The sequence below is a fragment of the Vitis vinifera genome, chromosome 1, assembly GCF_030704535.1.
Source record: "Vitis vinifera cultivar Pinot Noir 40024 chromosome 1, ASM3070453v1".
NCBI lineage: Eukaryota > Viridiplantae > Streptophyta > Magnoliopsida > Vitales > Vitaceae > Vitis > Vitis vinifera.
Genome location: NC_081805.1, coordinates 11,915,864 through 11,930,897, shown reverse-complemented (window position 1 = coordinate 11,930,897; position 15,034 = coordinate 11,915,864). Strand labels below are relative to the sequence as shown.

The following is a 15,034-nucleotide window of genomic DNA, read 5'->3' as shown; positions in this document are numbered from 1 at the left end:
GGATTTATCAACCCGCAAATGTGAGAATGCACCAACTCTAGTACCTTCTTTGCTCTCTGTGATTTCCCTTGAGGAAATTGATTTCAATGTTGTTTGCTAACAACACATTGTTCATAGACTTGAAAAGGAACTCTAATTTGAGAAAGAACTGTCACCATACTCTTTTGTTGTGGAGTTTTCAATCCTCCAAAATTTAAATGTCCATAGAAAAAGTGTCATAACCATGTCTGCTCCTTCAATCTCATAGAGACGTATGAATGAGTAGTGTTGTGGAGATATAGTGGAAACATTTGATTTGCTGTCATGTTAACTTGATCAATTAAGCCCAATTTTTCATCTTGAATTATGTAAACTCCATCTTTGACAGAGATTTCATATCCGTTTTCTTGAAGCTGACCAATGTTAAGCAATTTTGTTCTCAAATCTAGAAGAAGAAAAAAATATTAGAGATAATTTGAACAAAATTTCCACTGTTTAGATTGTTACTTTTCCTTTTCCCATGACAAAAACTTTAAAGTTGTCACTAAACTTCACACTATCATGAATCTAAATCATAGAACATTCACTTGTCTTCACACATATGGTAGTTATAACCTATGTCTAAGTTTCTTGTGGGTTTCCTCCTTGGCATGACAAACCATCAACAAAAATACTTCTTCTTCCTTCTCTATAAAATTAGATTTTTCACCATGTCCTTTAGATAAATGAGGTCGACATTCTGATTAATAATGGTCATACTTGTGGCACCTATAGCATTCAACATTTGATTTGTATGTTGACTTGGGTTTGTAACCAATTGAATGACAACCTCCTCAACCTCTTCCTTTCCTTTGAGAATCATGAGATTGAAAATCTTCAGATTTTTAGTATTGGTTTCTATAATCCTTATTTTTTTTTACCTCTGTCTCTTCCTCTATCAACTTTATTTGGTGTCGAAGAGTGGTTTTCAATTGAAGTCTTCAATGCTTGCTCATTTTTCTCTTCCTAATTAATTTTTTGCTCATGAACCAACAAAGAATTATGCAATTTATCAATTGAGAGTTCGTCAATATCCTTATATTCTTCTATAGAACAAACAACAAAATTAAATTTTGGTGTTAAGGATCAAAGAATCTTCTCAACAATGGTGATGTCCTATATCTTGTCATTGTGAATCTGTATTTTGTTTACTATCTCCATTGTTCTTGAAAATAATATGAAACCAACTCTCTTAATTTCATTCAAAGTGTTTTGAACTTTGAATGAAGCGCTTGAAGCTGCTGCCTTTTTGCCCTTGTTGATCCTTGATACTTCTTCATGGAGTCTCAAATCTATTTCAAAGTGTCTTTGTTAAGAATGGTCTCTAAGATAGAACAATCAATTGCTTGGAAAAGATAAGTTTTTTGCTTTTAAATAAATCTTTCAACCATTGCCCTACTAGCTCCATTCTTTGTGCATCTGTCATAGATGTTCTAGTTGTTTGGTTCTACTATTTAAATAGAGACTACCTACCAATACTCCTTAGACTTTAAGAAGTTTTCCATCAACATACTCCAATGGTCATAGTGACCATCAAAGGGGGGGGGGGGTATAGAAGGTTGAACAAAATTTTCGTTCGCCATGGATGAATGCTATTGCCAAAGAAAAAAATAGTGAAATAAAATAAATAAATAAATAAATAAAAACTACTACTCTTTGTCTCACAATTACTATATTTATTTTGGCTCTATCTCTTTACACTTACCAACACTTCAATACTTTCCTCACTGCAATACAAAAGACAAGAAAGAAAACTACTGTTATACTCTCTCCTTACCTCATATTTCACTGACACACAATTTTTACTCTAAAATAAGATGCGGAAATAGGAAAGAAAAGTGGGTCATAAAAGAACCTTAAAATCAATATTGTCGTGTTGGTTTGATAATTATTTTCTAAATGAATCTAAATTCACCTTAATCTTTTTACAAAAATATTAATTTTTAGAAAAAATCAATAATGGATGAACTATAAAAAAAAAATTGAATTAAGCCAAATCAATTTTTTCAAAATTATAAATTTTATTGGGTTGAATTGAAAAATAAAAAAATAATAAAAATGGTTCGATACATGAGTGATCAATATTTTAAAGTAATAAAAATCGAACCTACTATTCTCATGTTAGTAGTTGGGGTCATCCATCATCGCATGGTAATGACCAACAAGTTCAATTTTTGTATTGAACGTAAACAGAACCGCCGCCGCCCACTCGTGATCGAAGTTTTACCAAAGAGAAGCAGCTGCGTCTTAGTTCGAAAAGTAAGTGGGTAATTCTAGGTCCATTTTGAATGGGCTGGGCTTCAATTAAAAGCCCTACTGTCTTTCACCTAATTCTCAAACTGTTGTATGATGTGCCACGGATCTGCTGATATATATATATATATATATATATACTGATCTAAAAATTTACATGATGATATCCACATTGCTCATGTTTTGCAACAAACCTAAAATCAGTCATATTTCCTGAACAAGGAGGTTAATGTTTGATTTGAGGGAGTTGAAGGTGGATCCACTCAAGTAAGGCGGAAAATTTGTGGTTTTGTTAAGGCGCTAAAGCTGGTAAGGACAGCCAAAGGAGTGATGGTTGGACAAGGAGTAATGCTGCCTAATTTTTTTTCAACTTGTTTGTGGGAGTAGGGTTTTTTGCCATCTTTCACACTCATGATTTTTTGTCCTTGCATATACCAAATCAATATGCTTTTTTGGATTTTGGTAAGATTTCCCCAAAAACAAGTATTAGTTTTTGGTCTTATGCTGATTGGAATGAACTTGATAAAAAATAAAAGAAAAAAAAATTACACTGATGGGATATCCAGGAGTCATCCTAAGAAATTTCTATAGTTGTACCTTAGTATTGTTTAGCTCAATTATTGAAAAATTGGAAAGTCTCTATGGTGTGGAGGCCCCAGGAGACCTCCATATTAGTCTTGTTAGATGACCAATAGTTTTTTCCCCACGTCCACTGTTGTATAGATATGGCAGCCCTCCATTGGCTAAGTGACGACACAAGTCTAGCAGTTACCACAGAGAATGAATGTTCAAAAATTCGGTGCCTCTTTCTTCGTGAAGCATAAGATTCTCACTGTGTGACTTAATTTCAACCTACACTCTTTACACAATCACCGGGTTCTTCTACGCGCTTTTTCCACTTTTTCTAGTTGCTTTTCACGCGTAAATTTCCTTCCGCAGACATAAGCTCCCCTATTCTCCTGAGATTTCCTGTTGAAAAATCACAGAAAGTTAAACAAAGATCATAACTGGAGATGGGGTCAGAGAATTTTCTCACCGTGGTGGCTAAGAACTTCGATGTTTTTGCAGGGTAAGTGCCTCAAACACTAGCTATTTTGAGCTTGTTTTCTGTTTCTCTTAGTCACATTCTTTGTTTCTGGTTCTCAGGCCTCTGGTTGCTCTTGTTTATCCTCTGTAAGTTGGTCTTTAACCCCCCTATCTTGTTGGTCTAAAAGGAGAGTTGTTGAATATGAACTGAGTGCGTTCTGTTTATGATAGAGGATTGGACTCTGTAATCATGGGGTTTGATCATGACTTGACAGGTATGCTTCAATTAAGGCTATAGAGACCAAGTCTCGGGCGGATGATCAGCAATGGCTTACGTATTGGGTTCTGTATTCTTTGATCACACTCTTTGAGCTTACCTTTGCCAAGCTCCTCGAATGGTGAGTTAGCTTACACTCCCAATTAGATTTATACTTAAAATGAGAGGAAGCAATGACCAAATTTGCAAACTGCTGAATCTTTTTATGGAGGGAACACCTCTGGTGAGCAAGATGGAGTTTCCTTTTGCAGGATTGAGGAAATTGAGTGCCTTAAGTTGTTCTCATTTGTCTGTGTCACAACTTCGAAAGCTATGTACTGACCTTTTTTCACTATAAATTGATTTTGGGTAGGTTCCCCATTTGGCCTTATGCTAAGCTGATTGCTACATGCTGGCTGGTACTACCCTCCTTCAATGGGGCAGCATATGTTTATAAGCATTTTATTAGGCCTTTCTACATGAGCCCGCAAACTTCTCAAATCTGGTATATTCCACGGAAAAAGGATATCTTCGGCAAACCAGATGATGTTTTAACTGCTGCAGAGAAATATATTGAAGAGCACGGGACAGAAGCATTTGAAAGGATGATAAGCAAAGTATATCCAATATCTACTATAACATAATATTATTTTTGGATTTTTATTTTTATTTTTTTAATTTTCCTTTCTGAATGAGCTAATTAATATTATCTGATATGATGCGGTTACCCATTTTGTCATCTTCTTCTGACTAATAGATTAGAACAAGCCTAATACCATCAACGACAGTTCTGGATGGCCCTATCAGCCAGGCATGGAAGTATCACTGACTGCAAATCAATAATTCCCTTCATCTAAAAGGGACAAATTCTTGTGTATAGTTAGTTCTAGGCCCGTAGAAGTTCAATATCTTGTTGGTTAATATCATTGCTAGGTTTATGCCCACTAAGGAGATTAGTCAGCTTCAACTTTTCTGCCCATATCGGGGTGCTTCAGCAAAATATCCTTCTCCACAAAATTGTATTGTTTGTGCTCTTTTTATTGTTATGTTTTGCACCCTAACAATGTGTAATTTGCAGGCTGACAGAGAAGCAAGAGCCAGGAGGAGCAATTATATGATATTTGAGGAAGACTACGGATATTGACTTCTCTGTGCAGTTGATATTTACCGTGTCTTTCTTGATTTCTTTTGGGTGTTGAAAGAGTTATAAATTACGGCATGTAGTTATATATTGACTTGCCTCACTTTCCCTTCTTTGAGTATTCATGGCTTTGGAGGACCACATGCTGTAACTCTCTTAGTTCTCATCAAGCTGCCGTTCTTCTTACTTGGATCTCTACTTTGAAGCGCTCTCTCTGTTCATGATTTTGCTCTGTTGTCCACTTGTTCCTACAAGTTTTGAACGATAAATTAATGTATTTGAGGAGTTAATCAATATGATTAATCTATTTTCAGAGAATGATGAAAATTATGATTTAAGGATTTCTTCCAACAGTTGATCTAGATTTATTAGGTTGCAGTTTGTTGTTTGTTTAATTATCTGAATGTAACATTCTCTTATGGTGGATAAGAATGATCAGTATTAGTTAGACCGGCTTCTATAGGATTCCAAGTTTTCCTTGTTTCCCCTCATCTTTTCAATGTTCAAACAAAGAATATCTGTATTGTAAAAGAGAAACAAAAAGAGTGAGGGACAATTTTATCCATGTCAGTATTACTTACCAACTTGGCCCAGTTCATTTGTTGGAGGAATTCACTGCAGAAAAGAGTGTGTCGAAGACTCCAGCGAAAACAGTAGATGAGATATTGGAGGAAATTAAACCCAGTAATGCGCTAGTGGGATTAATTTCCTCCAATTCTCATGTACTGCTTATTCACTAATTGTATATTTCACTCTGATTTCTCTTGTAGATTTGTATATATATATAAAAAACAAACACAAATTTCATGTGATAGAACCAGAAAATTTGACATGTAGAGTGAAAACAGTAGATGAGATATTGGAGGAAATTAAACCCACTACTGCATTGACAATGCTAATGGGATTAATTTCCTCCAATTCTCATGTACTGCTTATTCACTGATTGTATATTTCACTCCAACAACAAACACAAATTTCATGTGATCTACGAGAAAATTTGGCATGTAGAGTGAAAACAGCAGATGAGATATTGGAGGAAATTAAACCCACTACTGTGTTGACAATGCTAATGCTAATGGGATTAATTTCCTCCAATTCTCACGTGCTGCTTCTGCACTGCTTTATTCTTACAAGCTACTATTACCCTTCAGCTCACCTTCTCATTATGTTTGTGCTTGAGATTGTGAGGAACTACAGCACGTTCCTGTCAATATATAACAAGAAGAAACACAAATTTTACGTGATCCATCACATGACAAAGTCTCACATAAATTAAGCATGAAGAATGTGGAATATCTGTGAGGGCATTGCCAGGATAGGTTTGAGCCGTTCGGCTGGCCAGCATGTGCCAATGGTGTCTACATTTAATACAACATACTACAAAATAACAAATATGAATGGGGAAATTATATTTGTTGCCTCTACCAAATGATTGTAGAAAAGACAAAGAAAGCATCTCCCAGATGATATAAATGTAACCACAAAATAAACAAATACTCAAAATAATAGGCCCTTAGCTTATAGTGGAACATAACTGGGCCTACCAAGGAATATTACTACACATAGGAAGGTCATATATTGTATGTAGTACACAAAGCACTAAAATAGGCCCAATATTCCAAGCCCAAGACTAACAGCCCATTCCTCTTAAAAAACAACTAGAGTAACTAGGAATGGCAATTTCGCGGGTTTCCCGGGTCACCCGCCCCAACCCGCCCCTATTGGGACGGGTATAGGAACATGGCAATCGGGGATGGGCCGGGTTCAGGAATTTTTTTTAAACCCGAATCGGGTTCGGGGCGGGGTCGGGTGTAGTTATAATTTGACCCGCCCCGCCCCGAATATGAAATTACTACTTTACCCCTCACTTATAAATATTAGCTTCCTCTCCTCATTTTAGGTCTTCTTCTCTCAGTTCTCGTTCCTGTAGGGTTTTTCCTCCCACTCAATGGAGAAATCCATCAGATAATCCATTCGAAAATCCATTTCCTCTCGATTCATCCTTGTTTATCCCATATTCACAAGAAATCAAGAATCACAACTATTATCTTCACGTATCTACAAACCAGTAAGATTTTTTGTTGATTTTTTGGTTGAATGATGCCTTGATTTGGTGTTGTATTTCGTTTCTAATTCGGGAATGAGATACGAGATTTAGGATTTTTCTATTTCCAGTTTCAGATTATTGAAGGATTTTTTTTTCTATTAGTTTTCGGGTTGCTATTTAGGGTTTTGAATCCGTTTCTTGCGAATCTTAATAGGGGCTAAGCAGATCTTATCGTCAAAGCCATTGATTCCTTTAAATCAATCAAATGTTTCAATCTTCCAGACACACACACGCTCTCTGTTTGGATCTGTTTCTTTCTCTCTCAAAGAAATGGCTCTGAGGTCTCTGGATAATGCTCTCCCGACAACACCGGAAAGGCCCAAAAAGTAAGCGAAAGTTGCAGTTTCAAATCAGAAACAGTCTGATTTTGGTGTGAATGATGAGAACAAAGTTCCATTGCCACCAACTGCAGATGCCACCATTGACTACATCTCTTCTGAGAATCTTAAAGTCATGCCTGACCCTGAAACCCAGATAACTGTAAGTCTCCCTCTCTCAGTGGCTTCTCTGCAGGGAAAATTTACTTGTGATTTGAGTTAATTGTGTGTATTTCGTTTGGAAATGAAGGGTTTGACTAAGGGATTGGATTCCAAGGATTGGGCCAAGGTGTGTGAATCTCTGAACGATGCTAAGCAGTTTGCGCTGTATCATTCCGCTCTGATGGCACCGATCTTGTAAGGGAATTTCTAATTTTGAAATGTTTTTCGGAAAATGAAGATAGGGGTCGGCTGATGTTTGTGGTGTTTGCAGAGAAAAAGTATTGTTGGTGCTGGTGAAGGCCATGAAGAACCCTAGAAGTGCTCTGTCCAAGACCTCTATCATGGCTTCAACTGATATCTTGAATACTTTTGGTGATGAGTTGCTTCAGCCCCACCCCAACAACACATACCCAGGTCGGGCCGGGCCGAGGATGGGATTTAATTTTAACTCTATAACGGGGATGGGAATGTCCCGCCCTGGGTTTGGGACGGGTTTGGGAAATAACTAAATATTTTGGGACGGGAATGGGATAGGGGTGACCCATTGCCATTCCTAAGAGTAACCCAATCATACATGGCCTTATTTCTTAAGCCTTAACAATAAAATCGGCAGCGATGGTGGAGTCCAAGTTAGTGTTGTTTCCTTTCATGGTCGCCATGAAAGTCTACATATGCTAGAATATAGAATTCATGAATATGGAGTTTTGCTTGTTGGGTAATTTGAATTTTTAGAGCCCTCAATTAACTTTTGTTGTATTAACGTTGGCTTCAACTAAAATTTAGTTTTAGAAATATCTTTGATGTTCAAGAAATGCATGTGTACGTGGAAGTGCATTTCTAGATGTGTTCCCATTCAAGGACAAACCTTTTTTCTTTTGGAAAATGATTTATTTTTAAAACTATTTTCTATTGTTTTTGGAGTTTTTACTTATTTTATTTATGTTTAAAAAAAATAAGAAAGAAAACATTATTTAACTCCCAGAAGTGAAAAAACAAATTTGTAAATGGGGAATGGATTCAGGGCTCGGGTTATCCAATAAAAAGATATTAGTACCCCATTGAACCCAAAAAAAATTCAATCCCGAGAGGAGATTTTGAAATTTTATTAATTAATTAATTAATACAAAATTAACCAAAAAAAAAAAAGTGTATGGGTTATAGTATCAAAACCGGTACCACAAATAGCGATATCAAAAATTTCAATATCAAATTGGGTTTTACCGACAATAGCAATAGTGCATTAAAAAATATCAATAAATATTTTGACAAAAATATCAAAAAATATCAATAAATATTTTAACAAAAATATCGGTAGAATGGAAATTATTGAAAATTCATGAAAATGTTTAAAAAATAATAAAACAAACAGGAATATAATATATTTATATTCATTTGATTTAAAAATTAAATAATATTTTTATTAAAACATATTTTATTACATTTTAAATAAAAAAATTAAATTGATTAACATAAAATATTTTATTTGAGATTTAATTTCTACAAATTTTTACAAATTTGTAGTGATAATTTTTTGTTATTAACATTAATTTATTTAAATAATTAAAATTACCAAAAATTATATTAATAGTTCATTTTATTAAATTAATTTTAATTTATAAAATATGTTAACTTCATTAATTTTTTAAAATTTTATTAATTTTTGAATAAAATTATATTTTTAATATTTTAAATTTTAAAATTAAATAAAATTAGAAGGATAAATAAAAAAAATTAAAGTGAAGTGATAGTAATTTCTAAAAATAAGAATAATGAGATAAATATAAAAAATAATTTAAAATAAAAGAATAATTTTAAAAAAAGTCTCCAAAAAATCCACACTTTTTAATTGTGGATTTCTTGGCGATTTTTTTGGGAAATTGCCTTCTTGTGGGTGTTTTTTGGTGAAATTTCAAGATTTTTTCGGAAATATCGAGGATATTTTACCAGCCAATTTTTTGGCGATTTGATAATTGGTGGCTAATTTTATTTCAACCACCTCTAATATCCAACGAAATTGCTCAATATTTCAAACTTTGGATACAATCGGAACCAACTATCATGTGGCAAGGTAATTTAACAATAAGGCGAAGAGGCATTCTGACACTAAACCATGTAATAGATGTAACATCACATTATAATTTATACCACATTTAACATTAGATCCAATTTAGCTTTTTAATAACAACCAAATGGGTGTTCTGATATTAGATCTAATATGTTTGCATGAATCCAATAATAAGTTCGATGTTAGTCTGATACTATAAATGATAAAACAATAAAAGGATAAGAAGGATATCCATTATCAATTTGTTAGCTAGGTTGAAGAACTAACACTGAGTATTGGGACCTATATCCAAATTTATTAAAATCAATAATAAAAATTGGGGGTGACAAAGTTTGAAACGATTCGCCAACATCCTTTTTACGAGTATAATTAGATTTGAGTTTAATTAGATTTGAGTTAAATCTATATCAATTTGCATAAACCATTTAATGAAAAGTTAGCATTTCAGGATGAGAAATTGAATTTATTTTGGGTTCAATGAGGTACCTACTATCTTTTTATTGTATAACCCAAAATAATGTTTTCTTTCTTATTTTTTGAAACATAAATAAAATAAGTAAAACTCCAAAAACAATAGAAAATAGTTCTAAAAATAAATCATTTTCCAAAAGAAAAAAGGTTTGGCCTTGAATGGGAACACATCTAGAAATGCACTTCCACGTAGACATACATTTCTTGAACATCAAAGATATTTCTAAAACTAAATTTTAGTTGAAGCCAACGTTAATACAACAAAAGCTAATTGAGGGCTCTAAAAATTCAAATTACCAAACAAGCAAAACTCCATATTCATGAATTCTATATTCTAGCATATGTAGACTTTCATGGCGACCATGAAAGGAAACAACACTGACTTGGACTCCACCATCGCTGCCGATTTTATTGTTAAGGCTTAAGAAATAAGGCCATGTATGATTGGGTTACTCTAGTTGTTTTTTAAGAGGAATGGGCTGTTAGTCTTGGGCTTGGAATATTGGGCCTATCTTAGTGCTTTGTGTACTACAATAAATGACCTTCCTATGTGTAGTAATATTCCTTGGTAGGCCCAGTTATGTTCCGCTATAAGTTAAGGGCCTATTATTTTGAGTATTTGTTTATTTTGTGGTTACATTTATATCATCTGGGAGATGCTTTCTTTGTCTTTTCTACGGTTATTTGGTAGAGGCAACAAATATAATTTCCCCATTCATATTTGTTATTTTGTAGTATGTTGTATTAAATGTAGACACCACTGGCACTTGCTGGCCAGCCAAACGGCCCAAACCTATCCTGGCAATACCCTCACAGATATTCCACATTCTTCATGCTTAACTTATGTGAAACTTTGTCATGTGATGGATCACGTAAAATTTGTGTTTCTTCTTGTTATATATTGACTGGAACGGGCTGTAGTTCCTCACAATCTCAAGCACAAACATAATGAGAAAGTGAGCTGAAGGGTAATAGTTGCTTGTAAGAATAAAGCAGTGCAGAAGCCGTACATGAGAATTGGAGGAAATTAATCCCATTAGCATTAGCATTGTCAACACAGTAGTGGGTTTAATTTCCTCCAATATCTCTTCTGCTGTTTTCACTCTACATGCCAAATTTTCTGGTTCTATCACATGATTTGTGTTTGTTGTTGATATATACATATATATATATATACAAATCTACAAGAGAAATTGGAGTGAAATATACAATCAGTGAATAGCAGTACATGAGAATTGGAAGAAATTAATCCCATTAGCGCATTACTGGGTTTAATTTCCTCCAATATCTCATCTACTGTTTTCGCTGAGTGTTGCCCGAAGTCACTCTTTTTTGCAGTGAATTCCTCCAACAAATGAACTGGGCCAAGTTGGTAAGTAATATTGACATGGATAAAATTGTCCCTCACTCTTTTTGTTTCTCTTTTACAATACATATATTCTTTGTTTCATTCTCTCTCGCTATCCTCTAAATTATATTCCCTGTTTGAACATTGAAAAGATGAGGGAATCTTATAGAAGCCGGTCTAACCAATACTGATCATTCTTATCCACCATAAGAGAATGTTACATTCAGATAATTAAACAAACAACAAACTGCAACCTAATAAATCTAGATCAACTGTTGGAAGAAATCCTTAAATCATAATTTTCATCATTCTCTGAAAATAGATTAATCATATTGACTAACTCCTCAATTAGATGAATTTATCGTTCAAATCTCAAGAGATTTGTGTTAATTTTTTTGGTGAAATTTCAGGATTTTTTTGAAATATCGACAATATTTCACCTGCTGATTTTTTGGCGATTTGATAATTGGTGGTCAATTTCGTTTTGACCACCTTGGATACAATCGGACAAAATTTCTCGATATTTCAAACCTTGGATACAATCGGAACCAACGTCATGTGGCAAGGTAATTCAACAATAGGGTGAAGGGGCATTCTGACACTAGATCGTGTAATAGATGTAACATCGCATTCTAATTGATACCACATTAGACATTAGATCCAATATAGCATGTTGATAACAACCAAATGGGTGTTCCAATATTAAATCTAATATCGAATCCAATGTTTGCATGAATCCAATAATAAGTTTGATGTTAGTCGAATACTAGAAATGATAAATCAATAAAAGGATAAGAAGGATATCCATTATCAATTTGTTAGATAGGTTGAAGAACTAACGCCGTGTATTAGGACATATATCCAAATCTATGAAAATCAATAATGAAAATTTGAGGTGACAAAGTTTGAAACAATTCACCAACATCCTTTTTATAGGTTTCGATTGAGTATAATTAGATTTAAGTTAAATTGGTATCAATTTGCATAACATGTTAAATAAATAGGTAGCTTTTAAGTCAACCTATATAATATGAATTTGATTAGAATTTACTTATTTAATAATTATACTGATTAACTTAATTATAACTTTAAACTATTTAACATGTATTTGACTCATTTTAAATTTATTTTGAAATAAATAGGTCAAGTGAGTCATATTGATTCACATATTAACCATATGAATTTATACCAAACTTATCTCAATTTGGTTATTAAATAGGACAACCTAATTATTAAATGATTACACAATATGTTACCTATTTAATGATTAGATAACATTTGGATTTATGTTTTTAATACAATTATGGTTTAACTTATGTAATAGAATACTTAACTTTGACATGACATGAACACAGCCAATAAACATGAATTAGCACTCCACTAAAATTCTACCTTCACCTTATTCTTTACAATAAAGCAATATTTGACTTGTAATATTGGATTTTCCAAAACCATATCTATCTATATGACTTTTTCTCCGCTTTGATCATTTCCCCTCATTGCCACTAACAAACAATGAAGAATTAATTTTTTTTCAAAGAATTAAAGCATGGAAAAACACAAGAAACAACATATTTTCTATATTTAACCTTGAAAAGCAAACTCTTCATACAAAAAACATATACGATACATGGTTGTCACTTAAACTCACTCAAGCAAATTATTTAATTATGTGATCAATCAATATACTCTAATTTCAAGAAGCATATATCAAATTGTATTAAAGGAATTACTAAAACCATAAATTTCATGATCACATGTCTTCTTACTCACCTAAGGGGACACAGTATCTCAATTTCATGATATATCATAATATCTCTATTAAAAATATCTATTATTACTGACTCTCATTAATGATGACCCAATCCATAGGAAATAGATAATCATTTTACGATTTGACTTGTATGTCAAAGACACTGTTAACTTTAATAAAAACTTAATATTCTCTAAAGGTTGAAAGATAATACAACATAATAGTTTGGTGAAATCATGACCACCCAATAGTCTTAAAGAAAAAGAATTCTCACATTAAATCTCTATAACTTGTGAATTGTGATTTAAGTGAAAATTTAAAATAAAAAAAAAAACATTATTCTAAAAAAAATGACATGGATAGTAGGATCAAGGAACAAATGGTTGAAGAATAAATCTAATTGAAAAAAATTATGTTTCTTGAATTTGAACATTGCGAAGTTGTGGTTAAAAATAATTTTCTTATGTTAGGGTTAGATCAACTTAGAAATAATTTAGGAAGTCAAAATGAAGTATTTCGCTATAGTTCTAAAATCTTAAATGAAAATAATTAAGAAAGGGAAAGTCCGTGGAAATAAGAGATGTTTATATTATCTACAAAGCAAGTACGAAACTCTCAAGGAAGACTATTTTTATAAAACCTTAAGAAAACTTCTCTTTTGGAGAATTATCTAAAAAGCAAACATCTAAATATGATACTTGCAATAAATTTGGGCGTGATACTAACAAGTACATTAATAAACTCTTTTTATAAATACCAATATCGTGGACTTGTGAGTGAGTCTAAGTAACTCACAAAAATTAGATTTTAAATATCAAGAAAGGTAATAGGTCTTATACTAGGCCTAAGAAAGAGAAGAGTCAATCTAACACTATTCCTAAGACTAAACAAATTTGAGTTAAAAAAGAAAACTTAATTGTACTTCAAGGTTTAGCCTAATAAGTTCTAAATCTTTTCTTTTAAATTCTCTTAAATTTTCATTCTTCATGCAGTTTACTGTTATTCTTGCAACTTGGGTATTTTTTTTCTCTAGACCTTTTACATTTTTCTTTTCTAATTTCTTCTCTACTAATCTGATTGGCCCCTTTATTCATTTATGAATGCTACTTATGCTCTAAGAAATTCTATTTATTTTCGATAAACATTTATATTAATTTTTTTCCTTACAATTCCCCCCAGTTTTTCTTCAAATCTAGGTGGGAATTTTCAAATTTACTAAATAAAATCAGGCTTTTATTTTCCTTACTTTTTAATAACTAATATTACTAATTTAATTTTTTTAAACATTTATATGATTATGTAGGTTGCTTCTATTTTTAAATAATTTATTTTATTACTTAATTTTAATTTTATAGTTTTTTATGTCATCATCTTATTCACTATCTTTCCATGCAATGTATAAATTAATTCTACTTGGAATCCAACAATTTCTCAAGGTTATGTTTGATTCTCAAAAATTTTGAGGGAAAATGCTAGAAAAAAGAAAATAAAGAGGAAAAGTAAAATGAAAGAAAAAGTGAAAAAAATAAGTTTAAATTTAATAAATTATTTTTATATGTCTCTCCAAACTCATTATACTTATTTCTTTCAATTACGGTAAGATTAAATAATTTTTAAATACATAAATTTAAAATTAATTTTAATTATATTTGATTTACTTTTTATATTTTCTATAATGAAATCAAATATGAGAAAACAATTTTCTTTAACATTTTTTTTATTTTTTTGGGAACCAAACATAGCCAAATGTCTTGAGATTTAATTCACTAAATATATTTTTAATTTGATATTTATATTATTTTATAATTACCTACTATATTAATAATTTAAATTTTATTGCATTGCGTTTATGCCTCATTGTTAGTATATATAATTACGTTTACAAATAAAATAATACAAATGTTAACTCGGTGTTAGGTATATAAAAATTTTCTATCCGATGTGTACTATTTGTGGATTTTTCCTTAGGGATAAGGTTGGGCTGTAGCTGGCTTTAGAAATGGCTGAATTGAACTTTGGCCCGAAACTTTCGGACGGGCTCAAATTGGGCTTGAAGAGAGGGGCTCAAAATTTCCTTCTACAAGCTATTTTTATCATAGGATAATGTTTAATGATCG

General features: G+C 32.3%; 1 protein-coding gene across 2 annotated transcripts; it reads left to right on the top strand.

Annotated features, from left to right (window-relative positions):
• Window positions 1–3,119: 3,119 nt before the first annotated feature.
• Window positions 3,120–5,012, top strand: LOC100255163 (HVA22-like protein a). 2 transcript variants are annotated; one of them, XM_002274116.4, is made up of 5 exons: window positions 3,120–3,340; window positions 3,418–3,444; window positions 3,573–3,695; window positions 3,927–4,170; window positions 4,632–5,012. In XM_002274116.4, exons 1-5 carry the CDS (start codon window positions 3,285–3,287, stop codon window positions 4,695–4,697), a joined length of 516 nt encoding a protein of 171 aa, XP_002274152.1. In that variant the 5' UTR covers window positions 3,120–3,284; the 3' UTR covers window positions 4,698–5,012. The 2 variants fall into 2 exon arrangements, with proteins under 2 accessions (XP_002274152.1, XP_059596627.1); XM_059740644.1 differs by lacking the exon at window positions 3,418–3,444 and having other exon boundaries at window positions 3,124–3,340.
• The last annotated feature ends 10,022 nt before the right edge of the window (window positions 5,013–15,034 follow it).

What these genes read in the sequence shown, in the direction of transcription:
- LOC100255163 (XM_002274116.4), top strand. Translation starts at nt 3,285, where the DNA reads ATGGGGTCAGAGAATTTTCTCACCGTGGTGGCTAAGAACTTCGATGTT. An exon ending in AACTTCGATGTTTTTGCAGG is followed by an intron (nt 3,341 to 3,417) that starts GTAAGTGCCTCA and finishes TCTGGTTCTCAG; the next exon opens with GCCTCTGGTTGCTCTTGTTT. An exon ending in TTTGCCAAGCTCCTCGAATG is followed by an intron (nt 3,696 to 3,926) that starts GTGAGTTAGCTT and finishes GATTTTGGGTAG; the next exon opens with GTTCCCCATTTGGCCTTATG.